At 39.3% G+C, this 19,769-nt stretch overlaps 1 protein-coding gene across 1 annotated transcript in view; it reads left to right on the top strand.

Annotated features, from left to right (window-relative positions):
* The first annotated feature begins 4,921 nt into the window (after positions 1–4,921).
* gfra4b (GDNF family receptor alpha 4b) overlaps positions 4,922–19,769 on the top strand; it is a 38,266-nt gene continuing 23,418 nt past the window's right edge. The window contains exon 1 of the mRNA XM_056439459.1: positions 4,922–5,249. Within this exon, the coding sequence (XP_056295434.1) occupies positions 5,207–5,249 (43 nt within the window). The 5' untranslated portion in view covers positions 4,922–5,206. The remainder of the gene's footprint in view (positions 5,250–19,769) is intronic.

Genomic DNA, 19,769 nt, shown 5'->3' with positions numbered 1-19,769 from the left:
GCATATCTGCGCGTGTGTCTCTTTGCATCCGCGTCTGCGTGGTCCAAATTAGGTTTAAGACACAACGAGGAGTAACATAACCTTCCACGCAGTATGCATGAGACACACCATCTGTTGTAGTGAGAGGTAACGGAGTCACCGTCTGTGCAAATGCTCGCCATGCAGTCTGGCACCGCTCGAGCACGGCTCTATCTGGCATGGCACCAGCTGAGAAACAACCTTCTCAGTACGCCGTGACGGCATGCGGCCAAACTTCTCTGCATGTTTCACAAATACTGGAGTCTCTCTCCGTTATTAACACGAGAGATGACAAGGTATATACCCACTCTCGACATGTAAGAGACTCCTCTGCCAATATTGGCTGGCCTGCAGAAATTAAAGCTTCATTAACCACATTAAGCCTCTTCAAATATTGAAGAACGAGACAATGAGAGCAATGACTTGCTAGTTGTTTCAAGTCTGTCATACATTGGTCTTCTGAATGGGAAAGAGAGAGAGCGGGAGTGTCCCAGGGGTTGAGACAGAACAGGAACCACTCTTTTCGCCATCGAGTATAGACATGACGCCACTGTCCTGGGAGCAGTTTGTACGGCCTGCTTCTTAGTCAACAGTGAGAATGTTTGAAGGTGTAAAAGGAAGTCCTGAAACAAATGTGACAAGAACCATCACTGCCCACTGCATCACACACTCTTGTCTCCGCTTCTCACCCACCTGTCTTCCTCAGAAGGAGTTATTTACTTGTGTTTGTCTGGTTGGGCCAACACAGACGTCTCAAATATGATGACATGAAGGAGAGAATACAAATATATAAGCTTTGCAAGGATTATTTTCATGCTGCAGACTTTCCTTTTGTGCCAGATGATTGACAGGAGTGAGAGTGTAGCACGGTGCAACCTGAGACAACATTTCTCAACTTGTGCAGTGAAGTAACATTAAAATGATGAAGGCTTTATGTGATGGATTATTCGGCCTGGGAAATATTGAAAGTCTGTGAAACTTGTTTACCATGCTGCACTCGAATGAATGGCAGCGGACATATTTTTAAAAGAAGGACAGCAAAGCTCTGAATTCCGAAATTATGGTAATGAGTAAAGAAGAGAAACAATTAAGACAACTAATTAAAACGAGAATTAGCGCCTCGCGGATGTCTGCCTCCGTCAACCAGTCAAGTTGCCGTTAAATTTGGTCTAAAATGTCACCACTTCATTATTTTATCCTATTCGACGTTGGTCTAAAATTGTCATAAATAACGTATGAATTCATGACAATGACCTGAAAATGTGTTTTGCGGGGTCACAGTGACATTTGACCAGCACAAATATAATTGGTTCATTAATTAATTGAATTAATTAATTACTGAATTCCATTTAGCTTTGTGGGTTCAGAGTTGTGACATTGTGCATGAGAGATCACTGGCATGGCTTACTGAGACACATTAATGGAACAGAGCCTTTGTTAATGTTATGACTTGAACATTTCCAACTATACCGAGTCAAAATAACGAAGTCTAATCAGGCAAAATAAATGGAAACACCTAAACTAACAGCAATTTGGCATGCACCACGTAGGACACTCTTCTTTGAAGCAAAAGGAAATGAGGCCACTGTGCTCTTCCGTTCGTCGGGCAGAAGGTAGAAGTCTCCATTTGGCAGAGAGAAAAGCTGTTAAATGCCTCTGACCAATATTTACAGAGCCCCTCATTATCACCCAGTTCTGACATCTTGACACAGCAATGATTATACTGTAGCTACAATAACTAATCCCTCATTAATGTCGTGTCCACGTGCTGCGGCTCACTAAGATAGGAAATCAATGCACCTTAGCCTGAAGCAAGAACTGAGAGCTGTCCATCTCCCATGTTTAAACAGCACGTATTCTCCATCTTGAAAGATTGTAAGAGAAGTAAGAGATGCTGAACCTATTGACAGTAACTCAATACCCCCCAGGGCAAAATAACTATGTTTTATGAGCAGGGGCTTTGGTTTAAGAAATTGATCTCTGCCACATCTCTGCTGGAGAAATCACAGCTTAGGTGATGCAGATCACTTTAGGTTGTTTGTTAATTTAAGGATAAGGAAGTCAAACCCGTCTGCATTCCTGATCCACTGGGAGGGAGCCAAAGATTTAAATGGTTCAGAAGAAAATAAACACTTTTTCTCTAATTCTCCCTAAACTGTTGACAGGACTTTTTCATTTTCACAACATTTAATGTTGATTTGAATTACAAATGCAAATGCACACTGAAAATATGTACTTTACCCAAAGCTCCCTATGGCTTTGAGTTACTCTTTAAAAATTCATGAAGCATTTTCAGAGCACTTCTTCCCCACATTTAAGCACTCGAACTCCCAAGAGAGATGGTAATATATTGTTCCAAATATTCTCATTGCAAGCTTGTTAGGGAGTTCAAATTACAATCACTGAGGCGTAAAGACATTTTTGCAGTTACAGTCTTTTTGATTTGAGGCCTAAGCAAAAAAATAAATAAAAACCTTAAACAACCGAGGCTCTGGAAATGCATAATGTTGCCAGCTCATGTAAGTCCAGTGAAGCATGATACTAGTGCAGCCATGAATGGCAGTAAAGATAACACCAGCAGGCTGAAATGGCTCTTCAGAGGTCTTCATTCTGTCTTTGCTCCACAACTGGATCATCCTCTTGGACCCCTCTTGTTGGTTTACAGACACTGACACACATACAGTAAAGCACACACACTGTGCGTATGGCTGTTCCAACACCGTGACCCCTTGTTATCTGCTCCTCGCCAGCTTTGTTCGCATGGATCATCTGGAAACTCTTGTTTGTTGTGGCTGGTTTGGAGACGCACTAAAGGGGCGAGTCAACACACTCCAGTGCACATCCTGTGACCCGCGGATGTTCTCCTCGGACGAAAAGAGCCTCTGAACAATACATGAAACGAAAGTTGAATTTCTTAACACTGAAGAATCAATAACTGTCGGTTTCAAAACCGTGCAGCTCTGGTATTGGGTTGTGAGCAGGAACGAGATCCACCTCTCTGTTGTGGCAAAGAGATATTGCTTTTTAACATAACAAAAGGAAAAACCTTTCACAAGTCTATTTTTCTACAAAAAACTAGGCTGTTCACATGATTTTCTGGTCGCAGTCTTTTCCTCCTGTTAACATTAGAAATGTGTTCATGGTTGGCTCAGTGCTAAGTGCAAGTGTGGCCAATTTCGGTGTCTCACCATCTCAAGCTTTCTGACTTTGAAAGGAATCTACAAAAATGGACTGCCTGTCTATCTGCAGTTTATTGGATAACCACCAATTAGAGGTGTGCTGTTGACATGAATTTGGAGAAAGAGCTCTCTAACTTTGTGCACAGGGAACCAGGAATGAAAAAGGTTTCTGTTTGAGAGTGCCCTTAATCTGTCCCTTTTGAGAGTTTTTTGTATTAATATTAATCGTTTGTTTGATTTTCTGGGAGACCTGAAAGACTTCTGTGAGTGCACCTTTAGAAAGGTTTTAGGCAAAGCATTGATCATGAAGGTCTCCCATTTCGGCTTTGAACACATTTGATTGTGACTGACCTGAATCAGGAGAGTGACATTTCACAACGGGCAAACAAAATTAAATAAATACGACCGGACTAGACCATGAAGTTATCTAAAATGTAGATACACAGGGGCCCCAAAATAATAAAAATAGGATAAAATAGGGGTTTCAACACCCACTCAAATCCAGCTCAAACTCCCGACTCACTTTCCATTATAAACTCTCTGAAACAAAAACTCACACTTCATATTATACAAACAAAACTCAATGACAAGTGTTAGACCTTGAGCTGATGATGAAAATCCAACCCAGCTGAAAACCCCTCCAAGTAGGGAATAGAGTAAAACACATTTAGGCTATTATAGTGTACTGTATTTCAATTATTTGATATATAATCTAAAGGATGAATAATATAAAACATAGCAAGCATAATACATATTACACATTTACAAAAAAATACTAGAAGTAAACAAAGGTAACCCATTTGGTTTGGGCAATGTTTGGAACACGATTATTAATCACTGATCTGAAAAGTTGCTTGTAGTTGTTTGGTACTATATTAATGCTCTGAATTATGAACCTTTATGTAGAAATGCTGTAGAATAGGGTATTAGAATCAAAATGCACTCATCAGTACTCATTATGCAGAATGGTCCATTTCAGAATAATTGACTCTTTTGTCATTAGATTAAATGAATATGGATGCATTACTGTGTTAATTACGTTAATGTAAATAATGTGTTCATTTTAATAACTTTATATGCTGCTAGCTTCTGAATTCCCACTCATCTGAACCTAAAGTAACACATTTGATTTTATTTGTTGATTGTATTTGGCAAAGTTACTAATTACTAAAGTTAACATGTAACTGTAGTGGAGTGAAACGCACGGTAGTCAATTCTGAGATGTAGTCGAGTAGAAGTAGAAAGTAGCAGAACATGGACATGCTCAAGTAAAGCACAAGTATACCTCACCTAGTATAGTACATCACTTGAGTACTCAGTTCCTTTCCACTGGCTAACACATCCTAAAAAACAACAACAAAGCAGGCTAAGACCACTATAAATACCACATGCGTCTGAAGCAATACCCTACATGAATTCAAATTTCCTGATATTTGAGCCACCAACGTGTGTGGCTGCGTGCGCGGCAACATTTTGGTCACCCCCGACAAAATCTCAATCCAAGGTTTTTTAAAAAATTGGCAGCTCTGTAATTCGCTTTATGATGCTCTGCATTAATCTCATCTCATGTCACACTGCGTTATAACCCCCCCCCCCCCCACGTTGGCACAGTGGTTGTTCCCGGCAGCAGCCAGCATCTCTCTAGCAGGGACTCGAGGACTTGAGCTCCCACCTCGACGCGCAACAGAAGGCTCTCGCGCACAACACCAGACCTACGGCGCGCGGGACAACTTTCACTCACTCTCATTGTTCCGCATGGCTCTGGCTTTGCGCAACAGCTAGACTGTGCACACTGTGTCTTGGAAGAAACTGGTGGGATTTTTGGAAAATAAGACACGGCAACAGCAAACAGAAAGACGATTTTAGGATTTGTTTTCAAGACATTAATCTCCTTGTGCCAATGATGATCTCTGCGCGCGTTTCAGGGTAACCTCTTCTTGCCGTGTATACAGCTGAAGGCTATAGGTGGAGGTCCGACGCGTCATCTGAAATTCTCGTTTAACGTAGAGATGGATCTGTGGGGAGTTTATCTGTTTCATCTCGTAACTTTAGGTAAGTACAGACTTGTCTTTGAGAGAATAAATACATGTAGCGATTGTTGGAATTATGCATCTTCATCAGTGGAAGAACACACTCCATCCTGCTCCCTGAGCTTTGATTAACCTCATCACATGAATCAAACACAATGACTTTATCGGTTGTTTCTTACATTAATCTGTTGAAGAAAAACAAATAACGTAAAAAAGCGCACTTATATATTTAATACTAATGTAAGTACACGATTTTCCTCTCAGAGATCAGCTGTGTTGTACAGCATGTGTTGTGCAACAAAAAAAAGAGAAGCTTACGTGTGCACGTGTGCGCGCTTGAATGCGTGCACGTGTGTATCTGAGCCCAAGAACGCTCCTTTATGTCCATGCGGGGGTCAGTGAGTGGATTATATTTTTGTGTTCTTGGTTATGCATATTTACTCACTGCAGTATCCCACGTCCATGTGTTAGGCAGGCTGTATTGCATCATAAAATATGTATCATATATTCAATACCTTTTCACCCGCATACACATTTTATGGATTCAAAGTTTCATATGATAAGTGCTTGATTGTTTAATCTAGTAAACCCCAGGATAGTGAACACCCCCAGCAGTACATCAGTGTCACTGAGCTACCTCTTCTCCATGCAATTGAGCAAATCTAGAATATTGATTTTGGTGGCAACAATCCACAGTCTAAAGAGAGGAGAGATGCCTGTTGTTGGCGCGCAGTGTCTCTTTGTCAGCAAACACAAATGTGTCAATCTCAGTCCTGCTGCCACAGTCCTAACTGTAACTAATATAATTATACCCACACTAATCGCCATGGCACCAGCTATGATCATTCTCCTTTTAATTAGAACCAACTTTCCTAATCAGCAAAAACAGGAATATGCATTATGTCTCAACCCTTTTTTCATTAATATCCTATTTGGAGGTCTGAATTAGAGGAATGAATGCCGTAATAAATGCTGAATGGAAAAGAATTCAGTCGGCTTTCTGAATCAGCTTTTCTCTCTGTAATGACGTTTGATGGTTCTATTTATTTGGTATGATTTGGCTGTACATGGCTAATTAGAGATAGACGGGGACAGATTTTTTTTGCAGCCATATGCCTGGACACAACTCAAGTCTCTGGGCTTGTTTATGCTAACCTGCATATTTAAATGTATGTTATAAACGCAGCTATATTAATCAAGTCAAAATACATTACTGATAAACCGGATGATGATTCTAGGCAGTTTAGCCATCTGCTCAAATCAATTAGCCTACACCAAACTGCGAAAGGTCAGAAACTGTTTGGATGACTCAACCTTTTAATGTGGCATTCTGGGCAGTTTCTGTGACTTCCAAGGCTCAATGTGGACTAATAACCAAACTCACACATTATCGAGCTCCCCGGCCTGCCAGACAACACAGAGGGATCTCAAAAGCACCACTATTTCCCCCAAAAAAGATGGAGAGGAAAAAAAGCAAACATCATGAACCAGCACGTAGTAGTGGTTGTAGTTGTTGGAACATTTATTGGCTTTTGTTGACCATCTGTTGGGTGAAAATCTTGTTGCAACATTATTTACTTATCGGAACAAAGAGGGAGACAATGTTAACGTTTCTTTTTCACAAGAATTGCAAATTAATCATACTTTTTTTATTATTGTCCAAGAAGGTTCATCATTGTGAGGCCTTATGCCAATGCAGATGCCTGCATTTTAAAACGTTAGCACATACTGTACATCATCATTTAATCTATTAAAAATGATGTCATAAGAATCCAAGTAATGAATACATCAGGGCTGAAGTGATTTTCTTTTTCCAGGAAAACAAACAAGACAAGGCGTCAACTTGGGCTGGGGAATTGTAATGGGTATTTTCTCACATGTTATTGGCAAAAGGTTTTATCTTGTTTCCAGCAAAGTACACCCTAACCAGCGCAAATCATTTTTGGTTAAAAAAAAGAAGTAGTAATAAACAGCGCTGTGTCATCAGTGTCTGATTTATTAAACTATAGAAACTTAAGATTGCACTGTTGCATTGAAATGAAATCGGATTATTCGTCGATGTGTAATCGTCTCATCAGTTACTAATTTTATTAGGAGACATTCAGTTTAGAGTAGTGTACATTTTATTTATATTGTTTTAAAAGGTTAATGAAATTGTGTGTTGTTAAAATTTAAAAACAACTTCTAACAATTAGTTGATGAATTAGAGAATGAATTCGCAACTGTTTTGCTCATCCATTCATAATTTCAGTAATTTTTCGTGTGGAATTCCCAAACTTTTTGCTTTTCCAACATGAGGATTTTTAACCCTCCTGTTACCTTAACATTTACTAACATATTTTACCCTCGGGGTCAATTTGACCCCAGCAATTAAAACCTCCAGAAAATTATTAGAATTAATATTGTTTCCCAAGTTTAAGTGTGAGGTACTTTATGTTTGTTTGTAGACTACCTAAATAGCCCTTTAAATATATAAAAAAGTTGATATTTCTTATATGTTTGACACAGTGAAAAACAGCCTGGGGTCAAATTGACCCCAAAGAACACCGACATTAAACATTGAATGGGGTCAAATTGACCCTAAAAGTAACAGGGGGGTTAAGCTGAATATTTTGGGATTTTGGACTGTTAGGTCAGACAAACAAGCAATAAGTCTGAGACATTTGAGCATTTGTCCCTATTTCTTCTCACATTTTCATAAACAAAGCAATTAGTTATTGAGACAATCATCAACATTGAAATGTCATCGGTAATAAAAAAAGCTCATTAGTATGCCGCCCTAAGCAAGGCTAATATCTGACAGATGACCTGCTCAGAATTGGCACTTATTAAAATGAATTTGGAATGGCGTGTCACTGTTTTGTTTGAGAAAACATATTGAACAAATTTGAGAAAGCTATATAAACTGTTTCATTGAACCGAGTCCTTCTGCACTTACATTGAGACACATGGTGGCAGGGAGGCGACTCCTGTGATCAAGGTGGAGGAGGCCACACCTCAATATGTGGAGGCAAATAGGAGTCGCTGCTCCAAAGCTTTCTGTCCCAGGTCAGGGTCTGTCCTGCTTCACACACCCAAAGCTGTGTGAGTGTGGATGTGGCTTCATTTGGAGGTATTTTTTAAGGATTTTTTAATGAATGCTAATTTACGTAAGATTATACAAAATCTCACGTACCCCCTGGAGTGCCTTCACATACCCTCAGTATTTTTAAAACACGCTTCGTTTGGTAAAGCTTTCTCATTGGATGTGTGATCCACGTTGGTCTCAGCTGAGACATGAACCTCGAGAAGGGATGAACTTCAGGTCCAAAGACTTTAATCTGGCAAAAACGGTCAGTTTATACATTCAGTCGAGCTGGAGCAAACTGGATCACTGTAGCTTCCACTATTGGGAAACATAAAAACCAACCCCAGTCAAGTCATTGACTGTCCCAAGCTATGATCTTATCTGAATGATAAATGTGCACCGCGACAGCTCCACATGGAGGCTCGAAATTACATAGAATTAAGCTCAACTGTGCAGTGTAAGTCTTTTTTTTTAAGATAAGCATTTTACGGCAGTATTAACTTAAAATTGTGAAAATTGCGACTATTTTATATAAAATCCCAATTTGATATAATATTGTATCAAATCCCAGATGTAGAGCAATGCTATTCCATTTCAAATGAATGGGTCACAATGGAAGCCTGAGGAGTGATCTCTAGTGGCACTCAAACTGATCGGGTTGCTGTGAAAAACCAGTAGCAGCTGACACAGAAATGCAAATTCTTCTAATCATTTACATTTTTCTGATGAAGGCCTGCCACAGATTTTTGGTTTGTCTTCGGATTTTTTGTACTTTGACCTCCTTTCTCAATCAGAGATGCTTTTTAACTGCAACAGCGACCAGCTTCCCTCCTACCACCAAGCTATTTTTTTTAATTTAATGGTTTTGACATTGTGGGATATGACCTGTGTCTTTAATGGAGATGGATAGGTACTGCCAAGCATGCTATTACCTAGCATATTGGCTGGCCTCTTGTAGGGGATTTGTCATGAATCTCATTTGAAGCAGGCAGTACCCATGGCGGACACACAGGCCATCACAAGCTTACGCTATCTTTATGTGCGACAGATAGGTAATTCTGGTCCCAGTAAAATATTTATATTATCGGTGAGAGGAAAATGTGTAACCTTGACTATGGGAGTCTCACCAAAACGTTAATTCCACTTTATATGACACAATATGTATTTGAACCTTCATACTTGCTGTTGTTCAAGGTTAAATACTTAGTTGTAAATGTGCCGTAACTAATTTCAATACATTGCATTCATTTCGTTTTGGTCACCTTAAGAAATGTAAATAAAAACACTGACTTTCTGTTTATTCTTTGATATTTTTGATATTTTTGTGATGGCTACAGAACATGTTTTCATCAAAGTTTTGTTTCATTTGCCAAATAAGTTCAGAGAGAGGAACTAATAATTAACATTCTTGATTTTTTTAGCAACTGTATCCTGGAACATATACTCTATAATTTGGACTGAGTGGAGGAAAAGCACGGCTCCAGACCCCATCGCCATCCACAACATTGATGTGAAATGGATACTCAGTCTGATTATCAGGCCAGGGGAAATTGGTCAATTCGTCCATTTCTCCAATTCATTTCTAGCACAGCCTGCTCTGTGGAAAGCTGTTCAGCTTGACAAAAAGCTAAAAGCAATCAAGCCAGCTAATATATAAAATAAGCGTCCTTTAATTTTAATTATTTAAGAGTGAGGACAAAGGTACAGTCTTTACTTAGTGGGACAGTTAAACATTCAACATATTGCTCACTGGTGGACAAATGTAAATTACCGTGGCATTTCTGAACTGACATTTCTTGTGAAGTCTCTGCCGACACACACTAATATTTTCTATTTGTGTAATAACTGGGTTAATCTGGTTTTTTGTTTTAATAAAAAAAGGACTTTGAAGTGTGAATCCTAACCCTAAGTACTATTAAATACTGTAGTAAAACAGGTGAGGAAACAAAGGAACATTTTATGGATTTTGGCATAAATAATAGCTGCAATAACAACTTAATGCATCTGTCCTAATGGAAATAAAACTATAAAGGATACAGGTTTTCCATTTAAAGCCTATCAATATATGTGAGTTACATTTAGTCACTGGCAGGGCTGGGGGATAAAAGCTTTAGAGACACAATGGCTGTTACACTTTTCCTGTGTGCTGCCTCTGTTCTTCCGTCTTCAGAGCCCGGCTTTGTGATTAACAAGTGAGCTTTTAAAATCTGCTGTAGACCTGGAACATTGCCATACATCTGAAGTCCGTCAGTTTGATGGCTCTGGCCTTTACTGGTGAAAGTATTACCTTTATAACATGATTGTCTGCCTATATTATCAAACTATAACAACTAAAAGCCGTACATACATTTCAGTGTAAAAAACGCTGCTCCCAGTTAAAGGGTTTAAAAGACTGAGGTAAGCGGTGACATTGTTAGGGCCGGCTGGGGGAGGGTTAAAGCCAAAGACGCAGCATTGATTAGGCGTGATGAATGTGGGTGAAAAATAAATTAGTCTGAGTGAAAAGGCCCAATCCATTATTGTAGTCGAGTGCCTCCAGTTATATCACTGTTACCTCATGAATGAATGTGTTTACATTTTAAGATTTATGCAATTGAAGGCACTCTGTTAAGACAAAATGACCAACAACAAGTAATGGCGGACACAAAGAATACCACTCTTGTCTATTTACATTCATATTTCATGTCCTAATTGGCTTTGTGGCTTTAGTTTCCCCATAAAAATAGGAAAGACTCTAATTGGGAGTTACAATAGTTAGTAGAAGCTGTAAAAAACTCATTGTCTAAACATTAATATGAATAGATTTTCATTCTCTTGTCCAACTGCCTTCACGCCGGCACATTTTTTTGAAAAGAATAACAAAATATTAGGGTTGAGACTCGGGTTTTATTTTTAGAATTCCACGTCCCCAAATTCTTTTCACTTTTAAACTTAGTCTCCCACTGGAGCCACAAAAGGCACAAATGGCGTCGTATTCCCCCCAATACCTATAAAGAGACCTTATTGTAAAGAGGGGCACATGGTCTTTTAGATATTGTAATTAGTACAAGGATACCTGCACTACTAATGTGTGTATAATGATAACGTAAGCCACTGTGGAAAACTAAATGGCACATTGGGGTTTACAAAACTATGTACATAGTTTATTTATATATTAATGTAATTTACCAGCAATGCTTACAGTGGCTCATAGTCCCAGAATAACTTCTTCATTTCATTTTTCTTTTCCTCTGAATTTGTTTAAGAAAACACTCAAGAAGCCATGGCTGGTTTTAAACAAAATCCTTCTTGTTACTTAATTGGAGGAAGTCGGGCCATGGAACAGTAACCACTGACAACAACAGTAACCACTGACAACAGGCCTGGAGAGAGGACCCCGCTTTAGTCAAAACTGGATGAACAATCAAGCTCAGAGGGAGATGCTTTTTCTGCCGATCTATCCAACAGTACATCTGGTTTTGTTTGATTAAACTGTGACAGTTAGTTTCTCATTAGTCTATTTGCATTATGTGATGAAAAAAATAAATAAAAATAACAATGCAAACATTTACATGCAGTATCTGCTTTCATTAAACACCTTCAATGCTTTAGCTGTCACAACAGGAACCTCAATTATCAAGTTTCAGGCTCCAAGATCTCAGGTCCGATTCTCTGCTATAAGACAATGCCCTCTATCACACTGGTAGGCTGAGTTTGAAAGTGAGACAGGGAGAGACTGCAAACTGACTGTATAACTGTCTCTCAGATGAAGGAAAACAAAGTACCAGTGGTCATTATCTAATCTCAAGTGACAGTAATGTATTCACAGAATGGGCTTCCTTTAATCTGCTGAGCACACTGGGTTTAAAAACTGCTGCTGATGACCAAGTTTAAAGCTAGACGGTGAACATGACACAGTACTTGTCTAAGTAGGGCTCCTGATCAAGACTAAAAGCAGCATCCCCCTCTCCACTAGATCTGTTAGAAAATTCTGAATATGTTTCTGAGGTTGCGGTGGCCTCTAAGGGCCGAACAGAGACTCATTAACTCCCAGAGCCTGTCGGTGGTTATCCAGAGAGCATGACTGTTCCAGGCAACAAGGCATAGCCCCATTGTGACACAATTTAAAAACGGAGGGCTTAAGCTCCACTTCCTGCCTTCTTGTTGTATTTCTGGGACACTTCTCTATCTATTTGGAGTGAGCAAAGTTTCATGAATATAGATGGAAGCACATTTTGAAAGACCACCAGCGACAAAGGTTGCAAGGACATATTTTCCGGTCTCCTTCCTATAGTTAGCTGAATGTGAAATTAGTGTTTCTATTGCACACAAGGCCAGCAATGCGGTCACTGACTGAGTGAGTTTTCTTTTTTCTTCTTTTTCGAGATGGACAACAAGTAACAAGCTGGAAGCAACACTGCAGCCTCCTAGACATTGGTTATTCAGAGACGTAATCTTTTTTTAAAGGATAAGACGAGCAGATGTATGTAAATACAGGCGCTCTGGTTTATTCGGATGTAATAACCTGAAGCCAATGTTGAACTTCTTTTTGATTAATAAGGTGACGTTTCTGTTTCCTCTCTGACTTACTGGCATTAATAACCACAGGGTTCAGAAGGTAAAGTGACCTTTTGATGAACCAGTCATCCCTCCTGCTATTTCCCTTCCAAACCATAATGACTGCGGCTGATATTCCATTCTCATTCCCTGCTTTCCAATTTTCCTGTGGTTAAGTGCTCCTGTTTTCCACAGTGGTCAGCTTTTTGAGGAAACGTGTACAGCAGTATATACAAAGCACTATTTACTGCTTAAAACAAATACAAGTATGAAAAAGTGTTTGTATGATATCTCTCACTTTATTTATTTTGCCATAAACATTGACCCACTATGTTGGCTTGTATGTTTTCATAAGTCTTCAGCGATGTGAGCCGAAAACTGAGCGGAAAAAGTTTATAAACCAACCTAAAGGCGCTCAAATGAGCTGTGACAATAATACTGGCAAATGCTCGATGCTGCATCCTTGTATTAAATTAAATTAAATTAATTTATTTGAACAGCGACATCAATAATCAATTATCCTAGGGGTAAATTTTTATCATTGTGAACTCAACACAAGGTATTATGACAATGAATGAGCTCACTAACTGTAGCTGTACGTGTGTACTATATGTCCTATTTTTGTTATAATTTGATTAAAATAAGTGCAACCTAAATCTTTATGGTATTTAATTATGTTTCATTGTTTACATGCACAGGCAAGTGAATTACACTGCAGTTCAGCCAGTAAATGGAATAGTTTCTTATCAGCGTTTCCAGACTGCACCATATACCAGCAGAGCTATGGCACCAAGCAGTTTTTCACTGAAATTAATTTGGCATCTTTATGCCTCGGAGCAGCTCTTCAGTTAATCAAATCAGTGAAATCAGTTTGTGGCCTCATTCTAGCCACAATTTTTAAAAAAGCAATGACTGGAAATGCATGTTATCACGATATAAATGTAATTATTGTCTAAACAATAACGAGTATTCGTAAATTCAAATAGCGTACGCTCACAGCGATCCATGAAACCTGTCAGGCTGTGTGTCCTCCCTCTAAACCACGTCACTGGTCTGGTGTCCCCTCGTGGTTTTGCGGTTACTGTGGCGCCTACAAGAGGAAGAGACATTGGATCCCAGCTCAGTGAAAATTATGTTACGGTTTCCTGAGGTAATAAAATAATGCCAAAATAGATTTTGCAAAGTATATTCCACTATTCAGAAAACAAAATCAACCACCACTGAGCAATAGAGAAACAATAAATAAAAATCAAGGATAGATTATTCATACTGATAAGAGCAACATGTGTTGATTAGTGCTTCATCATCTGTGGTGACAACCAGAAACACTTGAGGTTTGTGTTTGACAACATGCTCATTGGGCAGTTTACAGCTTTGCAGCCTGAGCTTTTTTTCTTATTATTCCTTCGTCTTATATTTATTTATTGTTCCAAAAATGTGCTCCGGTGGCTTATGGCACTAACAAGAAGGTCCTGGGTTCAAATCCTGGTCCTAGTTAGCATATTTTCCCCTCACTTCTGCACTGCATAATCACCTCCGGATATGACTATGACCTATCCAGAACTGCTTTGCTTGCACAGAAGAGGCTAGAAGACGGATGGATGAATGGCTATTGTTTGAGTGGAATGCTATTCGTTGGGTCTCTGCATCACCATCCTAAATAAGATCAATAGATGTAGAAAGACATGAAAGGGAGAGCAATCCTTGGCCTGAATGTCTTGAAGTTTTGAGAGCAAACTAACACCTACAATCTAAAGTGTTCACTTTAACAGGCTCAAGTCTGAAAGCATTTAAACATGTCTATCCATGTGAGACTCACGTGGCATTACTGCACAATGCCACATGAGTCTGCACTTGTTGTGGAAATAAAGCATAATGAGGTGTGGGTTTGTTGCAAAAGCTAGCTTTAGATGTCATTTTTATTTTTGTATTTTCTTCCAGCCAGTGTCTGTGACAGAAACCTCTTCATACTTAACATGGATACGAGACTCGTTGGATTGACTGTAGACTGGAACGTCCAATTAATGCAAACAACTTATTCTTCTGATCAGTAAAAGGTATTGGCAGAACATCTCACAATCAGTTTACTTTGATCATGGATATTCAATACATGTGTGTGTCCTGTACATTGTGGTCCACCAAGCAACCTCCAGAGGGGCTTAGTCAACATGCGGTGCTGTATAACCTTGTAATGTGGAGAGGATAGACGTAGGACGGAGGGCTGCTCGATTCCTCCGGTGTTCAAGGAAAGGGAACAAGCCATTACCAAGGCAGCAGACAGGAACCGGCTGGAGGGCACCTGTCTGTGTGAGCTGCAGTGGATTAACAACATCTGCTCCATGCAGCAGAGGATGCCACCTTCGCTCACCGCTCCTCGATTAATTATCTCAGACACAAATTAAGGAATAAAGCAGCCAACAAATTGCTTATTGTGTGCACAGAAGATTCCAGTCTCACTTTCAGCGTAACGCTATTCATACTGAATATCAGGAAGTGAAGTTATTCAATCTTTTTTTATTCTTCAACATTTGTTCGAACTTGGGTCCCAAACTTACTGAAAACTGTAATCGATATGCCTCATTTGAAGTACTTGGGTAATTGCAGGCATCAGGTTAGAGATGGCAACACCCCAGAACGAGCAGTATTTCAACAAAAAAAGTTGCGACATATTTTATATTTAGTATATGATAATACCCCTTAGGCTGTTTGGATCACTTTGTTGGAGTTGTTGCGACTACTAAAACATTCAGTTGTACGGTGGTGTCACGGAGTGAAGCTCCTCTTACCTCAGAAAGAATCTTTGACTGAGTACAGCCACCGTCCTGCAGAGAACACGTTGGGAATTCATTTGACGCTCCATAATAGAAACGAGGCTAGAGTTGCGAGTCAGATGCTATCAGTACGTTGGTAAGCTTCTTATCTGAACGTGATCGGAGATTGGCAAGCTGTATTATGTTAACATGTGGTTGGAAACCTTGTTGAGCATGTTCTACACCCACGGCTTTCTTCGACACGCCAGTACTTCACATGTCTCATTAGCGGCCAGTGTGTGACGAGAAGTTGGCCTCGCTTGTAAAGGTCTTTGACTCTGTCACCATTTGGTCGATCCGAATCCCTTCCTCTCTGCATGCCTTGTTAGGCCCTAATTAATTGGATCAAGAGAATGCCACAAAGCGATTGACAGATCCATGTGAGTGATAACTGTGAAAACAGAGCCACATTCCCAAGGATATGACTCTGGAGAAGAATCACTCCATATTAGGTCCATTGACTCACTGCCACACACATCCTGGGGGATTCAACACTGCTGCTGGGACAAGGTGCAGCAAGACCCCGCTCTGAAAACTGCTGTGGGTTTTGGAAGTTATTTTCGATAAAATACATGGTTCGTTTCTGCAATACCAATTCAATGTATTTACATTCAGGACACTTTAAATAATAGATTTGTATTGATTGTGGCAGAGACCGCCATTGTCCAGCTGGATTCAGATTTACACGCATATGTGATTCACAGGAAACAAAGCTTTTCCATTTGATCTCATTGATGTCCGCCTCTCCGTTCACTCTCCTTGCATCCTACCACGACTGTATTAAGTTACGGCTCATGAAGCCCGTATTGTTGTTGAAACTGAGTGGCTTTTATTGAGAAGCAGTCACAGGAAACGCTACGCATTCGTCACAGTGGTAAGCTCAAACCACGATTGTTCTTGCAGAATAGGTTCACAACAGGTATTTTCGTGTCTTTGTTTGTGTGTCTTCGTTTTGCAAAGGAGTGACAAAATCAAAAAGGAAAAGCCACAGTCAGATGTTAGATGAAGGGTTAACTCCTTCTAAGCGGGGTCTAACACCTGTTTGAGGATGTTTTGCAAAACCAAAGGTCAGATAAAAGCTGTCATTACAAGTCCACAAGACTATTCAAGCCCAGTCTTAGAAAACAAAGGTCGTTTCAAGACTAATATCTCGCTCCAAGTATCTCTTGCATGCCGTTGGAAAGGTTATGCAGAGCGACAAGATAAAAGACTACACACTGGGACACACACTTCTTGGACTAATTGTAATCAGAAGCTTATCTATAGTTCATGTCTACATCTCTCGGGGAAATTACTTTAGACATATTATTTGATAGTATTCCTTAAAATTATAACAGAGCAACCTTTTGGGAAATGACACCACTGATGTCGGTTTGACATCTTAAAGTGTGAATATTTTACGTTTAGATAAACTCTTAATTACTATTCTCATGTCAATTTATAGGTTTTATTTCATCCTTTTGTATCTTTTGACATTCACTCTAGACATCCTTGAGGCTGGACTTTCAGGGGCAAAGTCTATTTTTGATCAAGAAGGTGAATCACATTAATGTGCCAATATACATTCATTTTTAAACATATGAACACACCAGGAATCCTTGAACAGGCAGCTGTGAGGTGACAGCCATTGCATTGCGTATGAGCTAGCCTTGACAGTCTTGGTATTCAGGGACAAAGTAAGGAAAGCAATCTATGTGATTATCATACAAATGGCAATGCAGCACACAACAAAATCGAACCATGTAACCTACTGCCGGTGAATAGGTGCACAGGCTTCACCCACATTAGCAACTGGAATATATTAGAACAAACAAGAGGTGACATCTTTACTATTCTTCCTCTTCTATTTTATTGTCCATCATGGTTCCTTACATTCATTACATTCATATAGATCTTATAAGATGTGGGTCTACTCAATGTGAGCTGGACTCATAAAAGCAACGATGACGATTTAATCTCTGGTTGTCAACGTTTACAAAGACTCCAGTCTAATTCCATCCACTTTACTGCTTCACCAAAAATTAAACTAAAATACATTGAGTAATGATCTGTCTTTGCTTTTTTTGAACAGCAGTTGGTTGAATGACATTACAAGTTGATATCAATTAATTTGCTTCCATGATAAAAGAGCCAGTTCGCCACAGCATGCGACGCACATCCGACCTTGGACAGCTGGCTCTCAAAGTAACTTTCCCCACTTTCCACTTCAAAATGTTCGCACGGTGACTTCAACGATGATTGACATCCAGGGGTCTCCTACAGAATGTAGCTTTCCTATCGGCTGTGTTCAGCTTTGTTTCAGAGACACAAAAGATATCTTTACAAAAAACCACAACACCCACGAGCCCCGACTGCTGGGAATCATGGAATATAGTGACATCTGAATTTTTGATGCGGTTGGAAACAAAAAAAGGACCCGAATGCCAAACTGAATGCAATCATGCTGTATTATATTGTGTCAATTTCAGCCTCCCAGTGCCACGGCGGGAACCCACCGGACCATTCCGTTAACCACGCTTTAAGGGTGTTACTTTTTTGTCATGTTATCACATCATATCTATCCAACCAATTTATGATTTAATTCTTTACCATATATTTGCTTTCAAATTAGCCTTCATGTCAAGAGAGAATCATCTAGTATTTTCTCATATAGCAATATACATGTGTGTGTGTTTGTGTTTAAAAATAAAATACTGCCATGTCAGTTGTTTCCAATGTCTCAACTAATGGCCTGAAATGTTCCAATAACTTCATAACAGTATTGACTCCAGTGTCTCTCTGAACTAATTGGAACTAAATCAGCCGTCTCCGGTTTATTTGTGTTAAATGTTTTTTAATTTTGAATTTTTAGAGGATCTTGAAATAATTTAGTGCACTCTCTATTAAGTAATGGATCAATGTCTTCGTCAAGCGTTGGCCTGGCTAGATTGACAAAATTAAGATAAAACAGAAGGGAGGCATTTCTGTCCATTACAATTGTTTCTAGTCGCCCATTTGCATCCGCACTCCCAGCTGCTGTCTCGTGAGACTCTGACTGCGCCACCTTTCAAAGGTTTACTCCAGAGCATCCCTCCATGCTCCAGAGGCAAATTCATAATGTGAGCTACCCAACGCGCGCTTGGCTGGATTACTGCCCCCACAGAGACATTGCTGTAGCCGTGCGTCACTACATTGACCCAGCATCGACCATCATATCACAGACACAATCAATAAAGAAATTTGTTGCTACTATTTTTATCATCTGTTTTAATTGATTTAACCAATTAGTCGTTGCAGCTTTCATCTGTTCTACTGCATGACATTCAACCTGTCCATTCAATACTTGAAGTGCTCCAAGTGTGAGTCACCTAATATTGTCTATATAGAGAAGGAACGGGAGTTTTACTTCTGGAAGCAGAAGCAGGGGTACCTCGAATCACTCCTCCAATTTAGCAACTTCCTCCCCACTGGTTTAGGAAATCGGTGGAAAAAAAAGACAATGCCACAAAAACAAAGCCGACATACTGTATGAACAGTATAATGTTTTAGTTTGACGTATAAATATCTTTTAAAAACCATTTCAAATGTTGGAGGCTGTGTTAAATATGTCTGTATGTATTCTAGGCAAATTGAAAATGCATAAATAATGTTTAAGTCTGTCGTTTTTTAGAAACTTCACCAAAACTTTCACAGAAACGCAGCAAATAAAAGTCTCTAATTCAATTATACTTTAACTTCGGTCATTTTTGGCCATACAAGTCATAATCCAGGCAGTCTGTTTGACCGAGTAACGATTAATTTCAGAGATGAAATTAATTAGGACATTGTTATAATTTATTGCCAGTGAAAGTTAAATTGAAGTGACTGAAAAAGAAAATTACAATCATTTCTACAAAATGTGACAGAAATGTCGAATGGGTTTTGGTCTGAATAATGGATAGCTGTTGAGACTCTGCCTTTCTGTTTACAATAAACAGTGAATAGAGGATTAAGCTGTTTGTCACAAACAATGTTCACCAGAAGATTTGAATAAAAATAAACACGAGAGAGAAAAAGTGATAAACTGTAATTGGGAATGTCAAAATAAAAGAAATGTGTAGTCGATACCACTGAAATTCCACAACATAAGATTCTACAGTAAAAAACAATC

Source organism: Pseudoliparis swirei, chromosome 19, assembly GCF_029220125.1.
Source record: "Pseudoliparis swirei isolate HS2019 ecotype Mariana Trench chromosome 19, NWPU_hadal_v1, whole genome shotgun sequence".
NCBI classification, from domain to species: Eukaryota; Metazoa; Chordata; class Actinopteri; order Perciformes; family Liparidae; genus Pseudoliparis; species Pseudoliparis swirei.
The sequence above is the reverse complement of the archived record's forward strand: the minus strand, read 5'-3'. Positions and strand labels throughout refer to the sequence as shown.